Here is a 27698-nt window from a genome sequence, read left to right as displayed (position 1 = left end):
TACACTGTGTATATCATAAAAATAAAAACCAACGAGGAAGATATCGCCTAAATAATTAATAATTTCTTGCAAGATAATAATTATGAATATTGCGTAATAATATGATTCATGTGTCACATGGCCTTGGGAATTCAAATTTTTAAGTAGGTACAAGCCTGGGGCCATTCGATCTTCTGCTTACTTTAAATGTTGTTGTAGTACTTCTTTGAAATGTGAAATGTGAGAAATCACTATATTTTACATACACACACACACATACAGTGCAGTTTTACATACACACACATACACTGCTGATAAATACTCATGTCTTGTTAAAATTCACAATTATTTGTTTTTATCCTTGCACTTATAATCTGGCCGCAGTGCCGGAGAGAGATTTTTGCCATTTTGGCCTTGGTGCCCTGCCACGTGCCCTTTAACAATGTGCATTGTGTACGCATCCCTTTCCCCTCAATTCCATATAGTGGTTGTGCTCCTCAAGTCACGAATTTCGTGCCCCAGTTAAATCAATAAGAAAAATAATTTTCACTGTCCAAATATCTTTTGTTTTTGAAGACGAAGAAGCAGAATAGAAGGGAACAAAATGGAAAGGTGGAAACACCAATAGCACAGTAGACGTTAGAGAGGGAGAGGAAGAAGAGTGGAAGAAAGAGAAAGAGAAAGAGAAAGAGAAAGAGAAAGAGAAAGAGAAAGAGAAAGAGAAAGAGGAAGGAAGGGAGGGGGAACGACACGTGGGGGTGAACAAGCTGCACACAAGCTGAATGAAACACAGCAAGAACAGGAAGAGGGAAGCAAAGATGAAAAAGGATCAAATGGAAAGGGGTGAGGGGAGAGGGGAAAAGAAATTCACAATAACCTGGGAAAAAGGAGTGCCATAAAGTGGGGTAACTTTGAATGCCAAGGTGACATTGAACACTTCCTACAAGGTTCATTCGCATTATTTTTTTGCAGAAATGTGTTTAAAAAAAAAAACCTAACAGTTCAAAGTCCCCAATTATGGTAAGACTTTGAACATCATCACTTGGTCGGTATTCAAACACGCCCCAAACACGAGATGACTTTGAACTCCTGAATATAAAAAAAAAAAAAATACCCATTAACTCCAAACCTGATGATCACCAAATTGGGGTGTTGGAAAGGTCACACCCTGGAAGGCATTTCAAGTCGGTAACACCACACATTTATTTTACTTAAGTTCTTTAAAATTGTAAAAAAAAACAAAAAAAACTTCTATTTCACCAAACTTAACGGTACTTGGAAATGGAGTCATTTGGGGTTTGAGATCACAAGTATGGATGGAGGATGACCTGAGAATGGGATGAACTTTTAGTTGTCATAAAGCCCAGAAGTGAAGAATGTGAAGTGAACAGACAAGGAAAGTAGGTTCCACAGGCAAGAAAAAAGAGGAAAATAAATTATCTCAGATAATGGTAATTAGTAAATAAATTATTTCTTTAATAAAAATTAAATAAAAATTGGTCGTAAAACATACAGATGGATAGTTATAGGTTATCCATATGTTGTACATACACAAGCGGTGGGTATGTGGGGATGAGAATATTTTAGCACAAACATTAATAAAGAATATTTTTCAAAGATGAAGTAACCCTTCCTCCCCAAAGATTAATCTTTACTACAACCCCAAAAATATACATTTTCATATGCATGCGACTATTCTCATATCCACGACTACACTTGCTGCTGTAAGAGGAACCAGAATGAAGTGCTGGAAAAATACATTAAATGTACATTCTATAGTGCAAGTGTCACATCTACGCCATGCGATCAAATAAAAGCAAATTCACGCAAATTCACGCATGCATGACGTCAACAAATTACCTCGATATCAATAACGCCAGGCTGTCCTTCAGCAAATGATTTGACAGCATCAAGAATGGGACGATAACCTGCCCAGAAGAGAGACAACCCCATCAATCTGACGCAGGCCTAACCAAGGTGGGAAACATGCAAATCACAACGATACTCATCTGTCCAGATGTTCTTCCATCTGCTCCCCTTATTCAACCTGCTAAGCTGATGTGTTCTGCCATATAACTCTTGCTTAAGCCTAGATATCGGTATAAAATAAGATTAAAAAGTGAAAATGATCTTGGAAACTCATTAGTTGTGTGCAGCGCAAGCTGCAGGTTGCATCATTAGTGTGGCATCGCGGGAGTGCCCCCTATCGGTACATTTCGGAATTGGTAATACATTCAAGGTGGTGGCGATAAATCGCATTGGGGTCTATAAGGTGCACCAACGATGTATGCTGGCAGACATGTCCTCACTCCTCGTGCTTAAACGTCCATTTAACGAATGGCACACACAATGGTGAATCACCGGCCAACACTAGGATTATAGCTTAGAGCTTGGTGGATATTCCAATGCAGGATACGTAGCTCAATGGCAACAGAAGGATGCATGGGATTGGAAGGGACATGCCACAAATAAACTTGATTTTATCAAATTCTGTTGCAAATCCATTTAATCTCCGAAGCTGCAAATACATTTCGGGTGAATGTAAGCAGGCAACATGCAACCAACAGGATCACCTGTACAACGACACAGGTTTCCATCAAACAGGTCCTCAGCTTCTTGCAAACTCGGAGTTGCCTTCACAGAGAGCAAACTGAAAGCAAAAGGAAAATAAACATTTGCTCAATTATACTGAACTTCCAGGCCGGGTGCCAAGCGAGATAGCGAACACACAGAGGCAATGTCCAATATAAGTGCATTTTGAACGCAATCAACAACTGCGAGGCACTAATGGAGGTCATGTCGCCTGAAAATTACCATTATTATCATAATTATCCTGTTTTAACATATTTGTGTTCTACCTTCTACTTCAGGCCTTTATCTACTTTGCCATCCCAACCATTTGCATTTACTCAGCTCCCATTGTCCCAACTCTCCCCTTTTGTTTTATTTGTACAGGATATAAGGCTCACGCACGCACACGCACACACACACACACACCCTTTCTCACTGGACTCAGATTGGCATCCATAGGGAGGAGGAAATGCTGTGCTATGGGGATTTTCTATGTTCTTATCCTTTTAAATGCTTAATGAAAAGCAAGGAAGCAGCACGCATCATCTTTTTTAATTTTTGCGATGACTCAGCCGGGGTTCCAACCGCCGACCTCCCAGATTCAGAGCAGACGCTCGACTGATTACACCACCGACTCTGGTTAAGAATCACTCAGGACTATACGCACAAAAATCACTTGGAAAGAAAAGTGTCAAATCAAACCTGTACATCTGCATGATGAAACCGGGTGTGCAGTATCCACACTGCAATGCGTTGTATTGCACCATGCGCTTCTGCAAGACGTGGAATCCTTGCCTCTGACTTCCGAGGCCCTCGATTGTAATGACATGACTATTGTCCAGCGAACACAGAGGCATAAGACACTGTGAAAATAATGCGTCGCCTAAAAGGAGGAAATCATTGCAGAACAAAGCTTACTAAAAGTTATATGAAAATTAGGATTGCAAAAAAAAAAGTTGTAGTTGTGATGACTCCCATCCGAAATTGAATGCACCAACAACTACTATCACTGTTCCAGTGGGCAATTGGTTCAGATCTTACGCTTCCACCACCAAGTTATCTTCATTGGAGTGGTCCTCCACCACCTGGACTGTGCAGGTATCGTATGCTAGGTATCAATTATCCTCTCAAAAGGGAAAGGGCATCGTTTGACTGCAATAAGCACACGATAAGATCCGCCATCGGTTTCAGCATCGCTTGGTGAGAGTGTACCTTCATGTGTTGGGCCTGGGAAAGTACCTGCATCTAAGAGATAGAGTTTGCGGCAAAGAGTTGTAACAAAGGAACATCATTTTTCAATTTGTGCATCTTTGCATTTACCCCTGAACATTTGGAGCAGTCACATGTCCATGTTGCCTATCCCTTATTCTCCTTGCGCGTGCAGGGATACAGGTCGTGCATGCCAGCTCAACTTTGCGCTCCGTTAACATCAGTGAGACAGGAGAGGAAAGGGGTTCATATATATGCTGGTGGGTGAATGGGGTGAATGTGGCATTCATCACGTTTCTGAGTTAAGTGTGATGCCGATCGGGAAGAAGAAGAAGCCGCACTACCAACTTCGTACACTTCCGGAATTGTTTGATTTATTTATATTCAAATGTGTGGTGATTGTTTTTTATTTATCTATGCGCATGTGTCTTTGTATATAACTGTCATTAATTTTAAAAGGCTAAGGCACTATCGAGCTATTTATTTTTGAAAACTCCAAAACAAAACGATTATTTTTTTTCAATTTTTTTTTGCCTAAAACACTCCCAGGCACTTACTGATGAACCTCTGAAAGTTCGACGAAGATCCGTTCAGCCATCTCTGAGAAAAATGGCGACACACAGACAGACAGACAGACAGACATCTCTCTTATATAGTAGAAGAAGATTATCAACACTGAATGCCACAGTTTTTCCATGGTATGTCATACAATGAAAGTTTCTCATGAATGTCATCAACAATGAATGCTCTTGATGAAGACTTGATCTTTTCAAAGTCCTTGTGTGCATTTTGTTTTGATGGGTCTTTCGACATCACGCAGTCCTCGGTGTTTGCAGCGGATCGATCATTTGCAAACTGTGCATCGGAAGTACAGCTCATTTGTCGAATCGAACACGAAACCCCAATATTTCTTCATCCATTCTGGATCGAACTTTGCGTCATACTTCGTGGCACCATGATGCCTCGTAATCTTTGGGTGTTTTGGTTCATCGGATTCGGAGTCGCTTTCATCCATGTTTGCTCACGAGAATGACAACAAAATGGCGCACGCTGAACTGCATGGAGCAGGAACAACATTTTTCATTGGTTGGAAACTTAGCTGTTTTGTTACCTCCACCACCAAAGGTGGATGAAGGTTATGTTTTCACCCCTTTCTGTCTGTTTGTCCGTTTGTGAACAGGATATCTCAAAAAGTTGCGGATGGATTCGGACGAAACTTGGTGGACAGGTTGTGTGTCTGACAAGGAAGAATCGATTCAATTTTGGTGAAGATCCGGTTCCGGCTGGTAGAATTTTAAGTGATTCTTCACCATTGGGAGATAGGGCCAAAAACTATACAAAGCAGGATATCTCAAAAAGTTGTGGATGGATGATTTTGATTACTTGTGATTCTGTATTGTGATTTTCTGGTCTACTCTGGGATACAAAACGTAAACTGTTCACCTGGCGGAGGTATACTGTCCACTGAGTGCCGTTCTAGTTTGGCTATGGACCCAACTAATGACTTTGTGAAAAAGAAACATCGCTTCTAAAAAAAAATAAAAAAATAAAACGTGAGATTTTAGTAGTTGGGTGCGAGTCTTACGCCAAATGCATGAGAGTTGACAGGTAAGCAATTGTCACGAGTACGAAAAACCATGTTATGTCTCATCATTTGTTTAATGCAGTCATGTGAACCTGCTGCCCCTTGCAAGGAAAGTTAACACCTGGTACAAGATGCCTGCGCATTCCAGGATGAAGAGTTGGTCATGGTGGTTTCATTTCTTAATCTGTGGAAATTAGGAATGTTAATCAAGAAAATAATGATACGATGGGGTGGGAGAAGGTGAAATTCCTACTGTAGTATAAATATGTGGGAATACTTTCCCACGGGGTGAGAAGGTAACTTAAGCCAGAAATTAAAACAGTTGCAGCAAAACTGCCAAACCACAAATCTACCTGCAGCTCAAGGCTCTTTTTATCTCAACCATAAGTTGAGGCCATATAATCTTCAAAATAACCGCAAGGACGTCAATGCTGAATCTACGCAACACTCTCCTCCCCACTCCACACCAATCACACACCACCTCACCACCCCAATGCCCCAATGCCCCCATAGAAATAGATAGCAACTTTGGTGGCAACTAGTCCAATGTCACTCACAGAGTTAACAGACTCGGTGAGCATTTGCTGAGGATGAAGAGGGTTGGACCTTATCAAGGCAATGGTGCAGCATCCACAACCACCTTCCCTACACATCACTTTGGTTCCTCGCAGACCTGCAGTTTCACGTAGGTAATCCAGCAGTGAAGTGCGTGGGTTTGGACCTTCAACTGGCAGACAGAAGTGAAAAAAAAAAAATGATTCACAGCTTTTTACGACCGCAGCATAACCGGCAACATCTCTATGATCCAATGAATTACGTTGGAGATAGAAGTTCAGATCACAATCTCAAATCAATAGGAAGTACGTTAGCTTTTGCTAACCATATGAAAAAAAGTACCTCGACTCAGTGCACCAACACCCACTCTATAGGGGTCATTCAATGGCTTATCATTGTCACTCTCTGACGTGTGTCGTCAGTTTCGTGAGTTTTTGTGGTTCTTAGTGCACTCCTGGCCTCAGCATTCAGGTGAGTCTACTGGAGTCACCTTTCTTTCGCAAAAGGTACCAACGCAGTCAACGTAATGCCAATATAATGTCAGAGGAACGAGGCCTGGTGTAGTGTTTAGGGAGGCCAACCCTTCAGTTTGTGTACAATTTCGAATTCCTTTTCTTTACCTTTTTGCCACTGAAAGCTGCCCCCAGATCAAGATTTTGGTGGGCACATCTGAGGCTGTCATGTGAACCCGCTGCCCCATGGAAGGATACTTAACACCTGGTACAAGATGCCTGCACATTCCGGGATGAGCAGTTGTTGGTGGCTATTTCATTTTTTAATCTGTGAAAATTAGGAATGTTAATGAAGAAAATGATACGGTGGGGTTGAGGCACGGTTGGGAAGGGTGAGGGTGGGACACAACGTTTCAGGTAATACTCTAAAATACAAATCTGAGTGCAAAAAAACACCACAAAGATAAAAGGAAAACATAAATCTTTCATTGGAAAAGGGAAAAGGATGTTTGGCCCGTAATGCCAATGTAATGTCACAATGCCACTGCCTCCACTCCACTCCACCCATCCCCGTCATCATCACTGCCACCCCGCTATAAGTTTGAGCTATTCGACTCCAATAAAGTTATGACAAAGGAAGGATCTATCCTCCATATGAATTACATTAATTAATATTAACTACAACTGCATTGTAGTTTATGGCTCTTCAATTAGTTTCACCAGTTGGGGGCCTAATTCCTGTGTTCAACCCTCATTATACATACACATACATACATATATAGACACTGTATACTCCCACCCCCAGCCAGTGCGAATGCAGACTACAACAGCAACACCTCCACATCCAGAATCCACAGCACCAAACAAACATAGTGGAACACTCAAACACCCACCTTTATACCCTTCACCACTCACCAACAAAACACACCAGATCATTCATACACACACATCCACACACACCAACCAACCACCTACCCTTACAACATACACCACTCAACATACAAAAACACACACACTCATGGCAAAAATTCATTCAAGCAAAAACACGCACCCTCACCCACTCACATACACAAAATAAGAAATAATAATAGTAACAAAAAAATTAACAAAAATAAAAACACACAACCAACCACCTACCCTTACCAACATGCACCACTCATGCAAACATGCAAAACCATTCATGCAAAACCACACCCACTCATGACCCACTCCTGCAACACACACACACACACACACACACACACACACACACACACACACACACACACACACACACACACACACACACACACACACACACACACCTCCATTTCTATTCCGTAACCTCAACCTACACCGTTCGACGTGCCTCCATAAACTTCCTCCATCTATCTATAATTCCAGTAATCTCTGTTTGTACGTTTGTACGTTTGTACGTCTGTACGTCTGTACGTCTGTAACCGCTGTTTCTCGACAACCACGGGTCCGATATACTTTTAACTTGCCAGGTATATTGCTGGGGACCCGAGGATGTGCCTTTTCAAGGTTTCATATTAATCGGACAATTACTTACCGAGCTATGTCCAAAAAACGATTCAACCAATCAGAGAGCAGCGAACGATCGCGTGTGCCGAACGTGGAGGACACACTCTGCCTCGGATGGCACATTTGAGAGCGTATTCATTTATTTCACGTTTGCAAACTATGTTGGCGTTAAACTATGTTTTAAAACTAATAAAACCGAATTTGCGATTCATTCGCTTTCCTGCGCGTTTGTGCACGCGATGGCGATTTCTTTACCAAACTCCGGAAGCCGTTCGCTTTGGACCAAACCATTGCATGTAAATAGAGGGGGGGGATTGTCACCGTACTCGCAAGCCGTTCGCTTTGGACCAAACCATTTCATGTAAATAGAGGGGGGGGATATAATTTTAGATATAGATATAGTACGGGCATTGCCCTAGTATCCAAAATGAGCCTTTCAAGGCAACCTGGGCCACCTTGTCACACATCCTCCTTCTTTCTGTCCCACACACTCCAAGACGAGCAAGAAATGCAGAAAAGGAATTGCAAATATAACCTCTACACCCCACGAAACTCGCCAACCCTTCTCCCGGCACTCTGCCTACAGCTCACTGTACTTTCCTCTCTTCCTCTCTTCCTCTCGTGCACCTCCTCCATGTTCTCTTCCCAAGGTACAGACAATTCCCCTAAGTTGACCTGTCTTGTTGCACCTGACCAAATGATAACGTCAGGCCACAACCTTGTCACACAGATCTCCTCTGGGAATACCAATTGTGGCTTTAGGTCTGCCACCACCTGCCAATCACAAGCATCTGACAGCCCTCTTGCTTTCCACCTCCTCCTCTTTCCACCTCTTAACACTTGGCCCTCCTTGACAAACCACACCTCTCCCCCATCAGTCGTCTCCTCCACTCTTCTCTCTCTCGACCTCAGCACCTCTTGTTGCACCATCTGCACCACCACCGCCAGCACCTGATCATGTCACCAACTATATTGTCCTGCTGCCAATGCTACTGAACATGCACTCGGTGGATGCTGCACCATTCCCACACCTCCACACAAATAACATCTCTCCTCCTGCAACAACCCCCACAATATAGTATACACATCTATACACTACATGGCCAAAAGTATGTGGAGACCCCTTCTAATTAGTGGATTCGGCTTTTTCAGCCAAACCTATTGATGACAGGTATTCTTGTATATAATCAAGCACAAAGCCATGCGAACTCCATAGACAAACATTGGCAGTGGAATGGGCCATGCTGAAGAGCTCAGTGACTTTCAACGTGGCACCGTCAGAGGATGCCACCTTTCCAACAAGTCAGTTTGTCGAATTTTGCCCTGCTAGAGCTGCCCTGGTCAACTGCAAGTGCTGTTATTGTGAAGTGGAAACGTTTAGGAGCAACAACAGCTCAGCCGTGAAGTGGTGGGCCACACAAGCTCACAGAATGGGACCGCCGTGTGCTGAAGCGCGTAGCGTGTAAAAATCGTCTATCCTCGGTTGCAACACTCACTACCGAGTTCCAAACTGCCTCTGGAAGCAACATCAGCACAACAACTGTTCGTCGGGAGCTTATTGAAATGGGTTTCCATGGGTGAGCAGCAGCACACAAGCCTAAGATCACCATGTGCAATGTCAAGTGTCGGCCGGAGTGGTGTAAAGCTCGCCGCCATTGGACTCTGGAGCAGTGGAAATGCATTCTCTGGAGTAATGAATCACGCTTCACAATCTGGCAGTCTGACGGACGAATCTGGGTTTGGCAGATGCCAGGAGAACGGCACCTGCCGGAATGCATAGTGCCAACTGTAAAGTTTGGTGGAGGAGGAATAATGGTCTGGGCTGTTTTTCATGGTTCGGGCGAGGCCACTTAGTTCCAGTGAACGGAAATCTTAATGCGACAGCATACAACAACATTCTAGAGTCTAGACGATTGTGTGCTTCCAATATTGTGGCAACAGTTTGGGGAAGACCCTCTCCTGTTTCAGCATGACAATGCGCACAAAGCGAAGTCCATACAGAAATGGTTTGTCGAGATCGGTGTGGAAGAACTTGACTGGCCTGCACAGTGCCCTGACCTCAACCCCAAACACCTTTGGGATAAATTGGAACGCCGACTGCGAGCCAGGCCCAATCGCCCAACATCAGTGCCCGACCTCACCAATGCTCTTGTGGCTGAATGCAAGCAAATGCCCACAGGAATATTCCAACATCTCGTGGAAAGCCTTCCCAGAAGAGTGGAGGCTGTTAAAGCAGAAAAGAGGGGAGGGGGGGGGGGGGGGGATCAACTCCATATAAATGGGTATATGGAGATTCACCAAATATGGTGAGGCAAATATATATACTAGCTGAATGTACCCGGGGTTGCCCGGGTTCTTTTTGAATGAATGCACTACTATAATTCAGCTTTTACTCGCGGCCGGAAAAGATTGACTACTATAATTCAGCTCAGCTTTTAATTGCGAAATGGGCCCAGCCCGGCCAAAGCGGCCTCGACCGGCCTCGCCACCTAGCCATTCACCTTCCCGGGGCCCGTCCCCACATTTTTAGTTCTTTTTGAATGAATTTACTACGATAATTCAGCTTTTACTCGCGGCCGTAGAAGATTGACTACTATAATTCAGCTCAGCTTTTAATTGTGAAATGGGCCCAGCCCGGCCAAGGTGGGCCTCAACCGGCATCGCCACCTAGCCTATAACCTTTCCCGGGGCCCATCCCGACATTGTCGGTTCTTTTTGATGGAATTTACTACTATAATTCAGCTTTTACTCACGGCCGTAGAAGATTGACTGCTGTAATTCAGCTCAGCTTTGAATTGCGAAATGGGCCCAGCCCGGCCAAGGTGGGCCTCGTCCGGCCTCGCCACCTAGCCTATAACCTTCCCAGGGCTCGTCCCGACATTTTCAGTTCTTTTTGAATGAATTTACTACTATAATTCAGCTTTCACTCACGGCCGTAGAAGATTGACTACTATAATTCAGCTCAGCTTTTAATGGCGGAATGGGCACAGCCCGGCCCAGGCGGCCTCGCCACCTAGCCTATAACCTTCCTGGGGCCCGTCCCGAAATTTTTTGTTTTAGAGGTTTCCTCCTATCTTTCACTGTTCAGGAGATTAGCGCGTGCAGACAAATAAACAAACATACAAACAAACAAACAAAAACTTTTTCATATATATAGATATAAGAATATTGTTGCGGTTTTAGAACCCTCACTTGTAAATAATTACTTGTAAATATCTCATTATTAAAAGGTTAAAGGTTGCACCCCTAGTTAGTCCACAAGCAACACATAGGCCACCTTAGAAATTCCAGTTATTTCATTATTATGTGTTTTAGATAAGGCCGTGTTTCCAATAGTTGAATCTGCGTTGCATCAATTAAATAAGAGTAGGTCCCCAATCCAATTCTGGCCATTTTGCCAACCTCTCTCTCCCATCGACGGCATTACGTGCCTCTGCCAGCAGCAGCCACCTCAGCGCTCGCTCAAGCCGCCATTAACCATGCGGTCAGGCCCGAGGAAAAAGGGGGCGGAACACCACGAAGAAGGTGTGGCCTGTCAACCAGCCGTCAAAGGCGTGGCCGGTAAGCCCTCACCAGCCAACCAGGGCTGATGTAATATCACCGACGGGCGTGGCTTTATGAAGCGCGAAGTGATCTTGGCTCGCATGATATAAGCGCGAACGCAAAGCCCTTTCACGGACTTGTTGGAGGACTTATTCGGCGGCGCTCAGGCGAAAGGACTTGAGGACTGCACACAAGGACTTCTTTTGATGAGAAAGCGCTGGTTGGACTTGGTCGGCAGGTGCATTACCAACGGACTGGTGGGAGAGAGCACATTTGAATGAGTTGGGTTGAAGATGCGCTTATTAACGAACTTGTCCGGGAGCACGCACGTACAGGACACAAGCCTCCCCCCCCCCCCCCCCCCCCGTTATATGTAAGGTCCAGTCGTGTTCCAACGATACGCAGAGCTGCCTGCCGGGTTTTCGCCCGCTGGACTGGAGCCTCACCTGGAGCCGGACCTGACCACCGGACCCTCTACCTGGACGGACCTTCCACCCTACCAGCTACAATCCCCGTGTGAGTGTGTATGTTTTGTTGTGAAATAAACCAAGTCCACAACTTTGTCCCATAGGTAGGTTTAATCTCAATCAGATCTTTAGCATCATCCTGTAAAATACAATCATGCAATATATATCAGGATCTTGGCATCATATAGGGAGGATCGATTATATTAGTCAATGCAAGCAAGCCTAGAATACATGTGCGAGTACGTACCGTTCAGGACTACATGTCATAGTAAAATGTCACAGGAGTGGCTCAGCGTCGCGGACGTCCGAGGTCTTATAGACGCCCCTCTGCGGTTTAAGGGGGCATCACTCCTGGGTTCAACTTTGATATACATTTTCACTACATGTTTGTCCTGGGGTAATAAGTTAAGACTGTTTTTAAGACTGCCCTGTGTGCTGCTTCTTCTTCTTCCTTTCTTGTACATTCTTTCCTTTCCACTTTTTGTTTGTAATAAATTCACCTGTTCTCTCTGGTTTCGTCTTAATCCCTTCGCTTTCGTCTTTTCTCAATTGAGTACCTGTGGCACGATTAGGAACCGCTATAATCGGGTTTAGTCTCTGTTAACGGCTCGGATCGCGGATTGCCATCCGCTCGGCGTTTTCCATCGTGTCCGTGGTTCGAGCGGGAGTTATTTCCCTGCTTTACGGTCGGGTTAGTAAGTAGGTATTTGGGACCACTTTGACCAATGACCCTAGCTAATACCGACCGGAAGGAGCGTTATAACTTCTAAGGACTCGGGACGGCCAGCTAAAAAGACAAGGGGATTAACCCCCCCTTGATAAGGGGAGCACCGACCCCCGAGATCTGTAACAATATATACATATAAGTTCAAAACACACCTGGTCACAAGTGTGCCGCACTGACCGGGTCCTCAGTCGAGGTCCTCAGCATCATCCCGTTTTGGCCCTTCAACCTCGATGCGGTCAGCTAAGGTTGGCCAGCAGGGGCACATACACATACACATCCACATGCTGCAACTACACCTGGATGCGAACATACCCCCACCCCCAGCCAGTGCGAACGCAGACTGCAACAACAACACCTCCACATCCAGAATCCACAACACCGAACAAACATAGTGGAACACTCAAACACCCACCTTCACACCCTTCACCACTCACCAACAAAACATACCAGATCATTCATACACACACATACACACACAACACCAACCAACCACCTACCCTTACAACATACACCACTCAACATACAAAAACACACTCATGCAAAAATTCATTCATGCAAAAACACACACCCTCACCCACTCACTCAAATACACAAAATAAGAAATAATAATCTACAACCTTCTTTATGCTGGATCTGCATCTATAACCAGCATAATAAGAAGTAACAAAAAAAATAATTTAAAAAACCCCCCAAAAAACCACACACACAACTAACCTACACCGTTCGACGTGCCTCCATAAACTTCCTCCATATCCAAAATGAGCCTTTCAAGAGAACCTGGGCCACTTTGTCACACATCCTCCTTCTTTCTGTCTCATACACTCCAAGCCGAGCAAGAAATGCAGAAAAGGAATTGCAAATATACCCTCTACACCCCACCTCAAATGGCTGACACGAAACTCGCCAACCCTTCTCCCGGCACTCTGCCTCCAGCTCACGGTACTTTCCTCTCTTGCAGCTCCTCCATGTTCTCTTCCCACGGTACAGACAATTCCCCTAAGATGACCTGTCTTGTTGCACATGACCAAATGACAATGTCAGGCCGCAACCTTGTCACACAGATCTCCTCTGGGAATACCAATTGTGGCTTTAGGTCTGCCACCACCAGCCAATCACAAGCATCTGAAAGCCTTCTTGCTTTCAACATCATCCTCCTCCTCCTCCTCCTCCTCCTCCTCCTCTTTCCACCTCTTACCACTTGGCCCTCTTTGACAAACCACACCTCTCCCCAATCAGTCTCCCTCTCCACTCTTCTCTCTCTCGACCTCAGCACCTCTTGTTGCACCATCTGCACCACCACCGCCAGCACCTGTCGCCACCTGTATTGTCCTGCTGCCAATGCTACTGAACATGCACTCAGTGCATGCTGCACCGTTCCCACACCTCCACACAAATAACATCTCTCCTCCTGCAACAACCCCCACAATCTCAAGTTTACTGGTGACGGAAGCACATCATACGTTGCCCGCAACAGGAAATTCAACAATATTGGCTCCGTCCTCCAAATCTCTTGCCACTTCAACATCCTCACCCACACACCTTCCCACCTAGTCCAAGAACCTTGCTGTGCCTGACCGACTGCTTCCACATATCTCCCCTCCTCTTCCTTTCTTTTCACCTCCCTCTCAACCATCTCCCTCCTCTTTCACACATGCCTTTCCCCATCGCTCATGCTTCATCCAACCCAAGCCATGCTTCCCGTGCTGTACCATCCCCATGACCTCCTCCTGTTGCAACCGCTCCTCTATCTCATCCACCTTTTTTTTTTTGTATACTGAATCGAGGCTCGTGAAAGAGCTAGCTAGCATTTACTTCACAAACAAATCAACCAGACAAACAAAATATATAAAAAGAGGGAGCGGAAGACAAGATGGGGAGAGAAGGGGAAGCACACAAACACAACATTTGAGAGCAGAGAGATGTGTGGGAGGGAGGGGGCTTGAGGGGAGGAGGCGTGGGAAGGGGGGTGGAGGGGTGGGAGAAGTATAAAACACAAGGACACCAAGGACTTCCAGGACAGAAGTTGGTATTTCAAAAAAGTGGAATTGGGGTGAAATTAGCGGGGGTAGAAAAGATCAAGGTTTTGGATGGGGGAAGATAAGAGATGGTGGTGAACAGCTGTTTTAAAGACCTGGAGGGTGGAGTGGGATTGAAGAGAGTGAGGGAGTTTGTTCCAGAGGCGGGAGAAAAGAGGAATGAAGGAGTGAAGGTGAGCAGAGAGTCTTGATTTTGGCAGTTTAACCATAAGAGGGTTGCAGGCAGATCTTGTGCGACCTGTAGGAATATTTGTGGAACAGAGCCCAGAGAGAGCTGGGGGGGGCAAGGCCAGAGAGGAGTCGGTAGAAGACGGAAAGACCACCAACCTGCCTGCGGTGAGTGAGTGAGAGGCCCTTGGAGTTAGCTTCATCGCAGAGATTCCAATGATTCTGAATGCTTTGGTTTCAACAGTGTGAAGACGAGCTAGGTGTGAGGCAGGAGCACCAGCCCAGAGGGGAGAGCAGTATTCCATTGAGCTGCGGATGAAAGCCTTGTATGTGGTGAGGAGCTCAGGTGTGCCAAGGAAGGACTTCGCATGACAGAGGATGCCCAGTCGGCAACTGGCTTTGGAGGCCAGATTTGAAATGTGGTTTTCCCAGGAAAGATCATGGCAGATAGTGAGACCCAAAAGCTTGAGTGACAGAACTTCTTGGAGAGGATTATTCAGAAAGTGGATGGGAGGGTTGTCCAGTCGGTCTTTCGGAGAGACATCGTAAGAGTGTGAGATTTGTCAGGATTGAAAGACATGTTCCACTTGTTTGCCCAGTCTGTGATTTTGTTCAGGTCTGCAGAGAGTGAGGAGGCTGCAGACTGCCGATCTGAGGGATGAAGAATGGAGCGACAGAGAGTAGAGTCATCAGCAAAGAGATAGAGAGGATTTTCGAGAGAGTCAGAGAGATCATTGATGAAGACCAGAAAAAGCACAGGGCCCAGAACACTGCCTTGAGGGAACTCCAGCCTGAACAGGAAGAGGAGATGAGAGAAACCCATTCAGGGCCACACGTTGACTACGACTAGAGAGGCTCTGCTCTTGCAATCCACTTCCGACTTCCCTTCTTCTCTGGGAGAGTATTCTTTACCACTGCATCACTTGAGTCCCGCAACATCATGAACTCCCGCACCCTCACCACCTTAAACTCCTCGGTTAATGATGTCAAGGGAAACTGGAGTTTTCCACCCTGACCATAAAAGGCAATGTTCGTCAAACAGCGTGGCACTCCCAACCACCTCCTCACAAACCCGCTCACCACAACCTCCATCCTCTCTACATGCCCAATCGCAATATCATACATCATCAATGGCCACAATACTCATGGCATCAATCCAAACTTCAAACACCATACCTTCAACTTACCTGGCAAACCACATCCATCAATCCTCTTCAAACCTCTCAAAAGCTTGTTTCTGACCTCTTCCACTCTTCCCACATCATTCAGCTCCACTGCATACCATCTTCCCAAACTCTTCACAGGGGCCTCCACCAATGATGGAACCACCTCCCCACCCAGCTCAAACCTGTGCATGTTATCCACCACTCCTCGTCTCACGACCACACTCCTCGACTTTCTTGCTTTAAATCCCATTCTTGCCCACCGCATCAACCTTTCCAGTTGTCCCAGTACCTCTACTGTTGGATCAGCGGACTGTTGGACAACTGTCAGGTCATCCATGAAATCAAACATTGCTGGCAACCTCTGACCAGAGGCTAGCTCCACTTCTTTCCCATGTCCACTCACCACACGCATCTACAACTCCATAACCAGCACAAACAAAATAGGGGAGATGGTACATCCCATCGGGATCCCCACTTCCAACTTCTGCCACTCCGTTACACAGGACTGTGTTGCAAACTGCATCCAAAACTGATCATAATATGCCATCAAAAAATCCCAAAATCTCTGTGGCACCCAAAATAAATCCATGGCATACCTGATCAAGGCATGCGGCACTGACCCACATGCATTCTCCAAATCCAGCCATACCACCGCCACATCCTTCCTTTGCCTCTTTGCCTCCTGCAACACTTGCCAGACCATTGCCGAGTGTTCAATGCATCCTGGTGATCCTGGTATTCCTGCCTTCTGCACAGAACCATCCACCAAACCATTCCCTCTGATGAAGCCTGAGAGCCGTGCCGCAAATACACCCATCAATATCTTCCCATCTACATCGAGCAATGATATTGGTCTAAACTGCTCCAGTGTCACAGCCTCCTCTTGCTTGGAATATAAACTCCTTCCGCCCTAGTCCATTGACTGGGCACCACTCCTTGCCTCCATACCACCTTCAGAGCCTTCCACAGATACTGCTTGATGCCTTCACAACTCTTAAACACCTTGTATGGCACTCCACTTGGTCCTGGAGCCGATGCCGCCCGTGCCTTCCTATATATATATATATATCTATATATATATATCTATATATATATATATATATATATATATATATATATATATATATATATATATATATATATATATATATATATATATATATATATATATATATATATATCTATCTATCTATCTATCTATCTATCTATCTATCTATCTCTATATATATATATATATATATATATATATATATATATATATATATATATATATATATATATATATACATACATACATACATACATACACAGACTTGGCATTTAATATGGAATATATTTTTTGTGGGGGTGAACTTACTTTTCAAGATGACTTAGAACCAAAAGTTCATTGGAATTATGTTGAAATTATTCTAGATTTTGTTAATGTGACCTTTAAAAGAAAACAAAAACCACATTTGACATTTCGAAGCAAATAAATTGATCCTTGAAACTGATGTAAACTGATATCGAACTCAATTCACGGACAGTACTGTGTTAAACTTCTGTACGTTTTCCAGAAGTATCTCTTTATTTTGCACATTAGCCAAAAGAAATTTCAACAAAAACAAAAGCTAAATTATGACTGGGATTACAGACAGTAAAATTACAGTTCAGTACTTCGTGTAACCCCCACGAGCATTCAAGAGAGCACGTACACGTTGAGGCATGCTGTTCACGAGATTTGCCAAGGTTTGGACAGGAATCGCTTGCCATGCAGTGACAATAGTCTGCTGCAATTCACGCACAGAGGTGCTGCTGGTCCAAGTTGTCGATTTGACGCGTTATTTCTGCCCACAAGTTCTCTATCGGATTCATATCCGGGGACATGGCAGGCCACTCCATATGCTCTACACCACGGTCAGCAAGAAAGTGTTGGATCATGCGAGCACGATGAGGCCGTGCATTGTCATCTTGGAAGACAAAGTTTCCTCGAAAGGCTGCACGAGCAAATGGAAGTAATGTTTCTTCCAGAATGACCCTGTACTTGAACTGGTTCAGGTTTCCATTCATAACAACCAGGTCAGTTTTGCCCCCTGCATGAAAAGCAGTCCAAACGGTAACCCCACCACCTCCAGCTTGGACTCTTGGCACGATATAATCTTCGTTGTGGGCTTCATGCACTTGTCTGCGCACTTGGACACGGCCATCTTGACGATAGACCAGAAATCTAGACTCGTCACAGAAGGTCACGTGATTCCAATGTCCTGGCTGCCATTGATGATGGTGCTCTCTCGCCCACTGCAATCGGCGCTGGCTGTGTTGTCTGGTCAGGCGTGGCTTTCTCAGGGGATGCCTGGCACGATAGCCTGCTTGAACCAGTCGTTGGTTGACTCGCCTTCTGGATACAGGCACATTTGTCAGTTGCTGCCACTCAGCCCTAAGCCAATTAGCTGACTTGGTACGGCCATTGCAGACTAACCAGTGCAGCTGGCGATCATCTCTCCTTGTGATTCTGCGTGGACGTCCTGGCCTCAGTATTGGAGTAGGGACACCCCTCTGAGCATTTCGTTTCAGGATCTTTGACACCTGACCTTGAGTGATGCCATACTGCCGAGCAATAGCACGCTGTTTCATGCCAGAATTTCGTAAAGCCACCACTCCATGACAAACAGCATTGTCAAGTTGACGGACCATCTCCAGAGGAAGCGGCAATAACTTTTGTAGACGTGCAGCAGTTGTTTTCCACTAATACAGATCGCAACAACCCTTATATACCCGATTGTGAAGCCAATCGTCAAATGTACCTGTCCTTACATTTTGTCACGCCACCTGTGATATAATCCTGTTATTGACTTCTTGCTGCGAAAGCCAATCAGTGACATGGTTCTTTCAACAGAGACATCACCGAAGGGTAAAAGAAACTCACCAGATTGATATACTGAGTTCAGAAAGTAAACCCAAGTCAAGAAAAAAAAAATTCCATATTAAATGCCAAGTCTGTGGGTGTGTGTGTATATATATATATATATATATATATATATATTGTTACAGACGTGGCTTGGATGTTATTTACCGAGCGGTTTTATGGTATGACCACGTCTGCACAAGTTACCCGATTGTGCCCGAACGTTGACTAATCGCGCTATGCTAGACCAATGAAGGAAAAAGAAGACACACGGCTGGAATTAATACGACACGACACCAGGGATACGGTTCTCAAAGGTTGTTATTACAATAATGCGGAAGGTTTAGATTACAGGGACAAGAGGGAAACATAGGAAGGTGGGCACTTAAACACACTTATATTAACCCCAACGGACGACAGATAAACGGGACAAGGCTCACTCACACGGGGTTTGATGGAAAGGACAGGCGGGTAGCGATCGCTCCAGGTGCACCTGGGCTCAGGGCAGGATCACGTACGGTCCAGTTTAAGAGATGCGGTGGAGGTATTGCAGCGCTCGAGGGGTGGCGACTTCTCTCTCCAGGCTGGGGGCGCATCTGACGTCACATCCGGCGCGGGGCCGCGTATATCCGGCGGGGAGTGACACGCCCTCGGCTCGTTAGCTCCGCCTCGTGGAATCGGCACGTTGCTTCTCATTGGGTGCGTGCGGGGGGTTTACCAGGCTCCGCCCTTGACGAGGAGCTGACAAGGAGCCCCTTCGTGGTAACCCCGTGGAGCGCATGGTCTGGAGCTAATCGAGCCGGTGTGAGGACGCATCCTCCCCCGCTCCGCCGCCATCTCCCCTGTTGTTGTTGTAATTGTTGTTGTAGTTGTTGTTATTGTTGTTGTTGTTGTTTGGGGAAGAAGATGGGAGGAGGTATGGGAAAGGTCCTAAACTCACTACTGATGCCATATAATCACATTCTGGTGCAACGAAGAGTCATAATTAATGGAGACGAGGCCTTAACTGACATAGAATAAGAATAACTAGGAAGATGTCCGAAAGTTGTCTACGTGTGGTGCGGTGGACCTGGGCACGACATTTAATGGGGGAATAAGGGGAAGGTCGGCTCTACTGATTGTTATTTACATGCAATGGGACTAGGGAATGGGGGATTGGGGAAAGTTGGGGAGTATTGGAGAAAATAGGGGAATATTTACAAGCGGATATGGAGGCCAAATTCCATATTCGCAACATTGCACCCTTCTCTACCCTCGGGGCGTCCCGACCCGATAAATTTTTACCTACTTTAGTGTGGCACGCAATGTAGTTCCCTCTACTATTAACTCTACCCTGAGTGCGACAGTTTTACAGATATTCACAAATGAGTAAATATGTCCCCCTGCGACGTTGCACCCTTCTCCTCACAGAAACACACCCACAGGATAACCGAATCCGGAAAGAATCCTCAAACTAAACATACAGCCGGTAGGGAGCATTATTTACAAGACTACGCTGCTATTTACACTACGATCCAGGACCTGTTTTTGGAGGAACACATGCAGATGTTATGCATAGAGAGAGCGCGCTTGCCAACATCGATACACCAACCCACGAGTGCTCTGTGGCCGACGGCCTTTAATAACGTGCAGAGCACCCTTCCCGAGCATCAACAGCACCACCCCACCACCAATCGGTGCAGTCACCATTGTTCATTGGAATAAAAATAAATTCGACAACCCCTAACCCTGCAGGTGTCTCTTGCTCTTCTTGTGGTGCACTTGGTGGTGTTAACTATTAGTGGTTCACCTGTATGGCATAGGTGCCACGTTGACCCATAGGTCCATCCCCGGGTGGTGCTTGGCCGCAAACGAACTGCGGTCCATTGTGGGTGGCCACAAACATTGCGGTCCATATGGTGTATCGATCCCGGCAGCAAACAGCGAAAGTGCAGGCCCACAACTGCGCAGCCAGCACCTCTCTCTCCTCTCTCTCTCTACCCCAAAGCCAGATCCTCGGAGGTGGGAGACAAAAGAAGAACCAAGTGAGTAAGGTGGTAAGGGCGCAAAAGTGCACGCAATATAAGGTAATGCACACTGGGGGCACATGGGAACCAGGTGAGACAGGTACGTTCCTATCGTACGCCCCCCCCCCCCCCCCCACCAGGTAACCTACATGGCCCCTCCCTTACCCCTTACTGTATCCACACAACACAACACTACCCATAAACATCTACTTTACAAATCGACAAACATCCCTACTGTCTTCCCCGTTCCTCCCATAAACCAAATTCGTCTTCTCTCCCTCCTAACCAATCAAATTTGCCATTTTCAACTCTCATCAAAATTTGCCATTTTCAACTCAACATCAAAATTTGCCATTACCAATTCATCATCAGTCCCTCCTAGGGAGGGAGAGATGGAATCACCCCAATGTCTCATCCACGTCGTGATGCGTCTCACAAATCCACACAGCGATTCATCTCCTGCAACACAAACAAAGAAAACACAGGTGTGGAGTCATCATCATCACCACAGGTAAGTGGCTGCGTATGGTGCGACAGGTTCATCAATCCTAACTATTTCCTAAATGACTTTAACAACTTTACACTACCCGGGGTCTCTCTCCGGCCAAACCATTGGCCCTCTTACACTATGGGTTCTAAAAACCAATTCCCATTGGCCAAACTGTGGTGCTTTTCAATTTGGGGTCTCACTCCCCCGATTCATCTCCCGGTGCCCTCGCACAATTTCTGGGCTGTGGCGTGTACCTCTCCCAGCGGGTCTACCCACCTGCACACCTCCACCACTGCAGTTGCCTCCGAGCTTACCTGCTCCTTACCCTAACCTAACTACCTGGGGAAGGCCCTCTGGCGCTCTCCCCACTCCGTGCCCTCTCTGGCACTGGGCTGCCCGATCCACACCCGGGATCCTCAGGCACCCACTCACAACTACCGGCTCCCAGAGCCCACCTGCGGCCTCACCTGGCCGACATCCTCACAGTGGTGGAGTGCCCAACCAACTACACACACTAACAGGCTACACGCCCAGCCATTTCCACAACACTAATGCACCCATCCACAACACCATTCTGCCACCGCACCACAAATGCCAATATCCAACCACAATTTACCTGCACCCTCTACCTAACACTTACACTACCCGCCCCGGGTACTCGTGAAAGGGGTCCACTCTTCCCCCATCCACACCTTCGCACCACGCACACCACTCCATACCACTTACTCCAACTCTCTCCACACACCTGTACTTGCACACCTGTGCTCTCACACCTGGTGCCACCTGCACCCTTCTCTCCCCAAGCGCATTCGCGCTGATCCACACACTCACTACTCATACACTGCTCCACACACCTGTCCAGTTGCACACCTGTGCAATCACACCTGTTTAATTCTCACACACACGCGGCATCATCTCATCTAACTACTCCCTTCTGAAACTTGCGCTTCCCAGTCGTCCCTTTAAACTATTGCGCTCCCTCGTCATTATCATCCATACTAATCTACCTGCGTCCCCACTACAGGTATCAGTCACTAACTAAACCTTAACGTTACCTACTGTCATCTTCGCTAGATCCCTACACACAATATCCTAACCCACCCGGGCTAGTTTTCACTGCCTTACACCCCATAAACTATTGCGCATTTGCCCCCCCGCTTTCTGTGAGGGATGGTGGATTTGCCATCCCACCACATCGGGGGTCTCTCACTACCAATTTGGCTCGTCCAAATCCAACAATCAAAAATTTTCCATTTAGTGCCAATTCTATTCACTTTTCTAAATTTTGTATCAAATCACTACTATCACTATCACCATCACCCGTCTACTTATTAGGTACTCTCGGTGCGCCAATTCACATCTACAGCCCGGCTTCGTAAAGCCAAGCAATGGATACTGGTTGTTTTGTGCCGGCGGCTGGATGCGTCCGGCATTCGGGGCAGGGACGGGGGCTTACCCGGGCCGAGATCCCACGCACCACCTCGGCGTGGAGCCATCCAATGTCCCGATCTCGACCTGCCGGCACGTCTCAACAAAACGTGGTCGCCATGACGACCCTTCCTATCCAGCCGCCCGCTCCGCCTAGTGGAGCACGGACGCGGCCGTTCAAAGCGAGGCCCGGCACGGATCGCGCACGGCGGTCCTTTTGAACCCGCCGTGGCTCGGATCCCCGCTGGTTCTCGCGGCACGCGAAGCCCGGCACGCACCGAGGGCCCGATTCGGCTATAAGTCGTTCTAAACTCTAACCCGTTTAATGTCGATGCTTCACCTGCATGCTTACACCCCGCAGCCCGTTCCTTGCTCACACATCCAGCCGTTTCCATGCCCCTCGTACCTTTCCTTACACACCTCGGTACACCCATTCCACTCACAGCCTTGGTCACACACCTGACCACCGAACACTTTGGCACACATTCGTTGGTCGCACACCTCACCAAAACACCGCTTCGCGCCCCCTCCTCGGTCACCTCCTCTGTGACAATCACAGGTGTGCCCTCATTCGCACACCCAACCACGTGCCTCACCACCAACTCCAGCGTGCATTCCCACTCACGCTCTACCATTCCAGGTGTGCATCCTTCCATCCCAGGTGTACATCCTCGCTCACCTGTCACAACTAACTCACGCTCCATGTCACTCTCACTACTTTCACCTCCATTCCTGACAACGCACTCACCCTTACTCTTGACAGCACACTCTTTCCCCATGCACCTGTCCGTCACACACCTTTCTCGCGCACACTCTCCCGTTACAACCTCTGTAACACTCACCACAGGTGGACACTCTTCCTTACTTCTGACAACGCACTCTTTCCTCATGCACCTGTCCGTCACACACCTTTCTCGCGCACACTCTCCCGTTACACCCTCTGTAACACTCACCACAGGTGGACACTCTTCCTTACTTCTGACAGCGCACTCTTTCCTCATGCACCTGTCCGTCACACACCTTTCTCGCGCACACTCTTGCGCACACTCTCCCGTCACACCCTCTGTAACACTCACCACCCCGCGCTTCCACGTGCTCCCTCGCACACGCGCTACGACCGACTCACTCTCGCCAGCACACTCACTCCTTGGCACGCACTTTTTCCTCACACACCCCAGAGTCGGACTTTCTCGCTCACCTCCTTTTTCGCACACCAGACCTGTCGCACACTTCACCAACGGCCTCTCACGAACACCCGGGTCCATCTCGACCCCCAAGCTCCTTAAATCCCCTGGCGCATCATACGCACGACCATATTGGTCACCACTTACACCGGGTCCTCTTCCTCTTCGCTTCTCCTCCATCACCTGCGAATCCCTCATCCGGTTAATGAGCACATCACGATCCAAACACAGACTTTGGACCAATTCTTTTACTTCCTCCTTTATCTCTTTCTTATCCCCTCTCCGTCGCTTCTTAATTTCGCTCACCCCTTCTTCCACTTCTTCTAATTTTTGCTTCATCTCCTTCATCTCTTCGTGCGCCCCTTTAAGTTCTTCCTCTAACTCCACTTTATTTTTTTCTATGTGCTCCCGCACCTCCCGCTCTTTAACCTCCATTACCTCTACCACCTTGTCCATTTTCCTCGTCAGGTCCTCATGTACCGTCTGGCACTCTTTTTTAATTACCCCTACGTCCTTTTTCATCTCCTTCTGTGTCGATTTTAAACCCTCTATTACCGCTGTGTTCTTCTTTACCTGGTCCCCCAACTCCTTTTGTCCCACTGTCAGTTGTTCTACTCCCAGCGTCAACTCCTCTATACCACCTTGCAATTTTACAGTCCCCTTTCTCACCTCTTTCTCCATGCGCTCCTTACAGTGCCTCACCTCCTCGCGCACTCCTCCGACCTCCTCACTCACTCCTCTTCTGATCTCCTCTCCCATCACTTGCATCTCCTGCCCAGATGCCACCCTCATCTGCTCCATTTCCTCCCTGTGAGCATCCAGTTTGGTTTCTACCCCCATTCTGACCCCCTCTATCTGCTGCCCCATTTGGTTAACTTCCCTTTCCGCTTGGGCCCTCATGTCCCTCAATTTGCCTTCCATGGTGTTTTCCAACCCCTCTAACCCTTTTTGCATCCCTTCCATTTGATTCTCTTGAGCGGCCATTCTGTTTTCTACCCCCGTTAACCCATGTTTCACTCCCTCTATCTGATTCTCTTGAGCGGCCATTCTGTTTTCTACCCCCGTTAACCCATGTTTCACTCCCTCTATCTGATTCTCTTGAGCGGCCATTCTGTTTTCTACCCCCGTTAACCCCTCCTGTATTTCCCCTAATCTATCGTCTAATTTCCCAAATTTCATGTCTAATCCCTTAAAATTATTGTCTAATCCCTCTATTCTACTCCCTAACCCTCCGATCTGCGCCCCCATGTCCTCCCTCAATTTCTCGCTATTGGACCCCATTCTTTGTTCTAACCGTTGGCTATTGGCCCCCATTTGGCCCTCCAATCGCTCACCCTGAGCATCCATCCGGTTCCCCATTCTGTTTGCCATTTCTTCATTATTCTGGGCCATAAGGGCCTTCATTTGTATAAAAAAAAGGCCCCAATCCATCGGGGGCGCTGCCACGGTCGCTGGCGCGGTGATCAGCGAGGCGCCATTTTGCGCGCCCGCTTCTTCGTGCGTGACGGCGCTATTTTGCGAACCTGCCGCCCTCACTGCTTCGCTCTCCTCCTGTCCCTCATTTTGGTCCTGGATCGACCCTACCTCACTCTCCTTTACCGGACCCCAGCTGTCTTGATCCGCCATAGCGCGACTTTCAAAATTCGGTTTTTATTTTTTATTTTCGTAAAACAAATTCAAATTTCGCCGTTATAATTTCGCGCGGGAAACGCGCTCCGAATCGATTCGGTCGAGCGCCGTACGCGCTCCGGCTCGATTTTCCCTCCCAAAATTTGGGCCTAACTAATTTAGTCCCGGGTTCGAATTCCACTCCTCGACACCAATTGTTACAGACGTGGCTTGGATGTTATTTACCGAGCGGTTTTATGGTATGACCACGTCTGCACAAGTTACCCGATTGTGCCCGAACGTTGACTAATCGCGCTATGCTAGACCAATGAAGGAAAAAGAAGACACACGGCTGGAATTAATACGACACGACACCAGGGATACGGTTCTCAAAGGTTGTTATTACAATAATGCGGAAGGTTTAGATTACAGGGACAAGAGGGAAACATAGGAAGGTGGGCACTTAAACACACTTATATTAACCCCAACGGACGACAGATAAACGGGACAAGGCTCACTCACACGGGGTTTGATGGAAAGGACAGGCGGGTAGCGATCGCTCCAGGTGCACCTGGGCTCAGGGCAGGATCACGTACGGTCCAGTTTAAGAGATGCGGTGGAGGTATTGCAGCGCTCGAGGGGTGGCGACTTCTCTCTCCAGGCTGGGGGCGCATCTGACGTCACATCCGGCGCGGGGCCGCGTATATCCGGCGGGGAGTGACACGCCCTCGGCTCGTTAGCTCCGCCTCGTGGAATCGGCACGTTGCTTCTCATTGGGTGCGTGCGGGGGGTTTACCAGGCTCCGCCCTTGACGAGGAGCTGACAAGGAGCCCCTTCGTGGTAACCCCGTGGAGCGCATGGTCTGGAGCTAATCGAGCCGGTGTGAGGACGCATCCTCCCCCGCTCCGCCGCCATCTCCCCTGTTGTTGTTGTAATTGTTGTTGTAGTTGTTGTTATTGTTGTTGTTTGGGGAAGAAGATGGGAGGAGGTATGGGAAAGGTCCTAAACTCACTACTGATGCCATATAATCACATTCTGGTGCAACGAAGAGTCATAATTAATGGAGACGAGGCCTTAACTGACATAGAATAAGAATAACTAGGAAGATGTCCGAAAGTTGTCTACGTGTGGTGCGGTGGACCTGGGCACGACATTTAATGGGGGAATAAGGGGAAGGTCGGCTCTACTGATTGTTATTTACATGCAATGGGACTAGGGAATGGGGGATTGGGGAAAGTTGGGGAGTATTGGAGAAAATAGGGGAATATTTACAAGCGGATATGGAGGCCAAATTCCATATTCGCAACAATATATATACACATATATATATATATATATATATATATATATATATATATATATATATATATATATATATATATATATATATATATATATATATATATATATATATATAGTCACGTGAAAAAGTAGTTACACCCCATGTAAAGTTTTGACTTTTTCAACATATTTCAACATACAGCCATTTGATCTTCATTTCAACAATATTGACAGATAAAGGTGATATAATATAACAAATATCATGAAACATTTACATTTTGTAGTCCATTGTATAATTTAAATAAACATAAATGCAAATTTCACATGTGGAAAAAGTAAGTACACACTTGGCTCTCATAGGTGGTATTGCCTCCTTTGGCAGAAACAACCTCAGGTAGGCGTTTCTTATAACTGTCGACCAGTCTCTGACATCGACTGGGAGAAATTTTTTCCCACTCCTCCATGCAGAATTCTTTCAGCTGTGCGATGTTTGAGGGGTTTCTTGCATGCACAGCTCGTTTGAAATCCCCCCCCCCCCTACAACATCTCGATGGGATTTAGATCCGGGCTTTGACTTGGCCATTCGAGAACCCTCCATTTCTTTCTTTTCAGCCATTCCTTGGTGGATTTACTGGTATGTTTAGGGTCATTGTCATGTTGCAAGGTTCACCTTCGGTTGAGCTTCAACTCTCCGACATGATGGCCTCACATTATCCTCAAGCACCCTCTGGTACAATGAAGAAGTCGTAGTGGATTATATGATGGTGAGCTGCCCAGGCCCTGATGCAGCAAAGCTGCCCCAAACCATAATATCTCCACCACCATGCTTTACAGT

At 46.7% G+C, this 27698-nt stretch overlaps 1 protein-coding gene across 3 annotated transcripts in view; it reads right to left on the bottom strand.

The window, feature by feature from the left end:
• Positions 1-27698, bottom strand: part of LOC144892609 (uncharacterized) — a 190255-nt gene that overhangs the window by 150214 nt on the left and 12343 nt on the right. For 2 of the 3 annotated variants that reach the window (XM_078779851.1, XM_078779850.1), the window contains exons 3-6: positions 5902-6071; positions 3253-3413; positions 2553-2629; positions 1840-1907 (exon numbers count right to left, since the gene is read on the bottom strand). In XM_078779851.1, the coding sequence (XP_078635977.1) occupies positions 1840-1907; positions 2553-2629; positions 3253-3413; positions 5902-6071 (476 nt within the window). Of the gene's footprint in view, positions 1-1839; positions 1908-2552; positions 2630-3252; positions 3414-5901; positions 6072-16578; positions 16731-27698 lie in introns of all 3 variants that reach the window. The other variant, XM_078779852.1, reaches the window with a different exon arrangement.

Source organism: Myxine glutinosa, chromosome 6 (genome assembly GCF_964187855.1).
Source record: "Myxine glutinosa chromosome 6, kmMyxGlut1.1, whole genome shotgun sequence".
Classification (NCBI taxonomy): domain Eukaryota; kingdom Metazoa; phylum Chordata; class Myxini; order Myxiniformes; family Myxinidae; genus Myxine; species Myxine glutinosa.
This window is presented reverse-complemented; position numbering and strand designations above follow the sequence as displayed.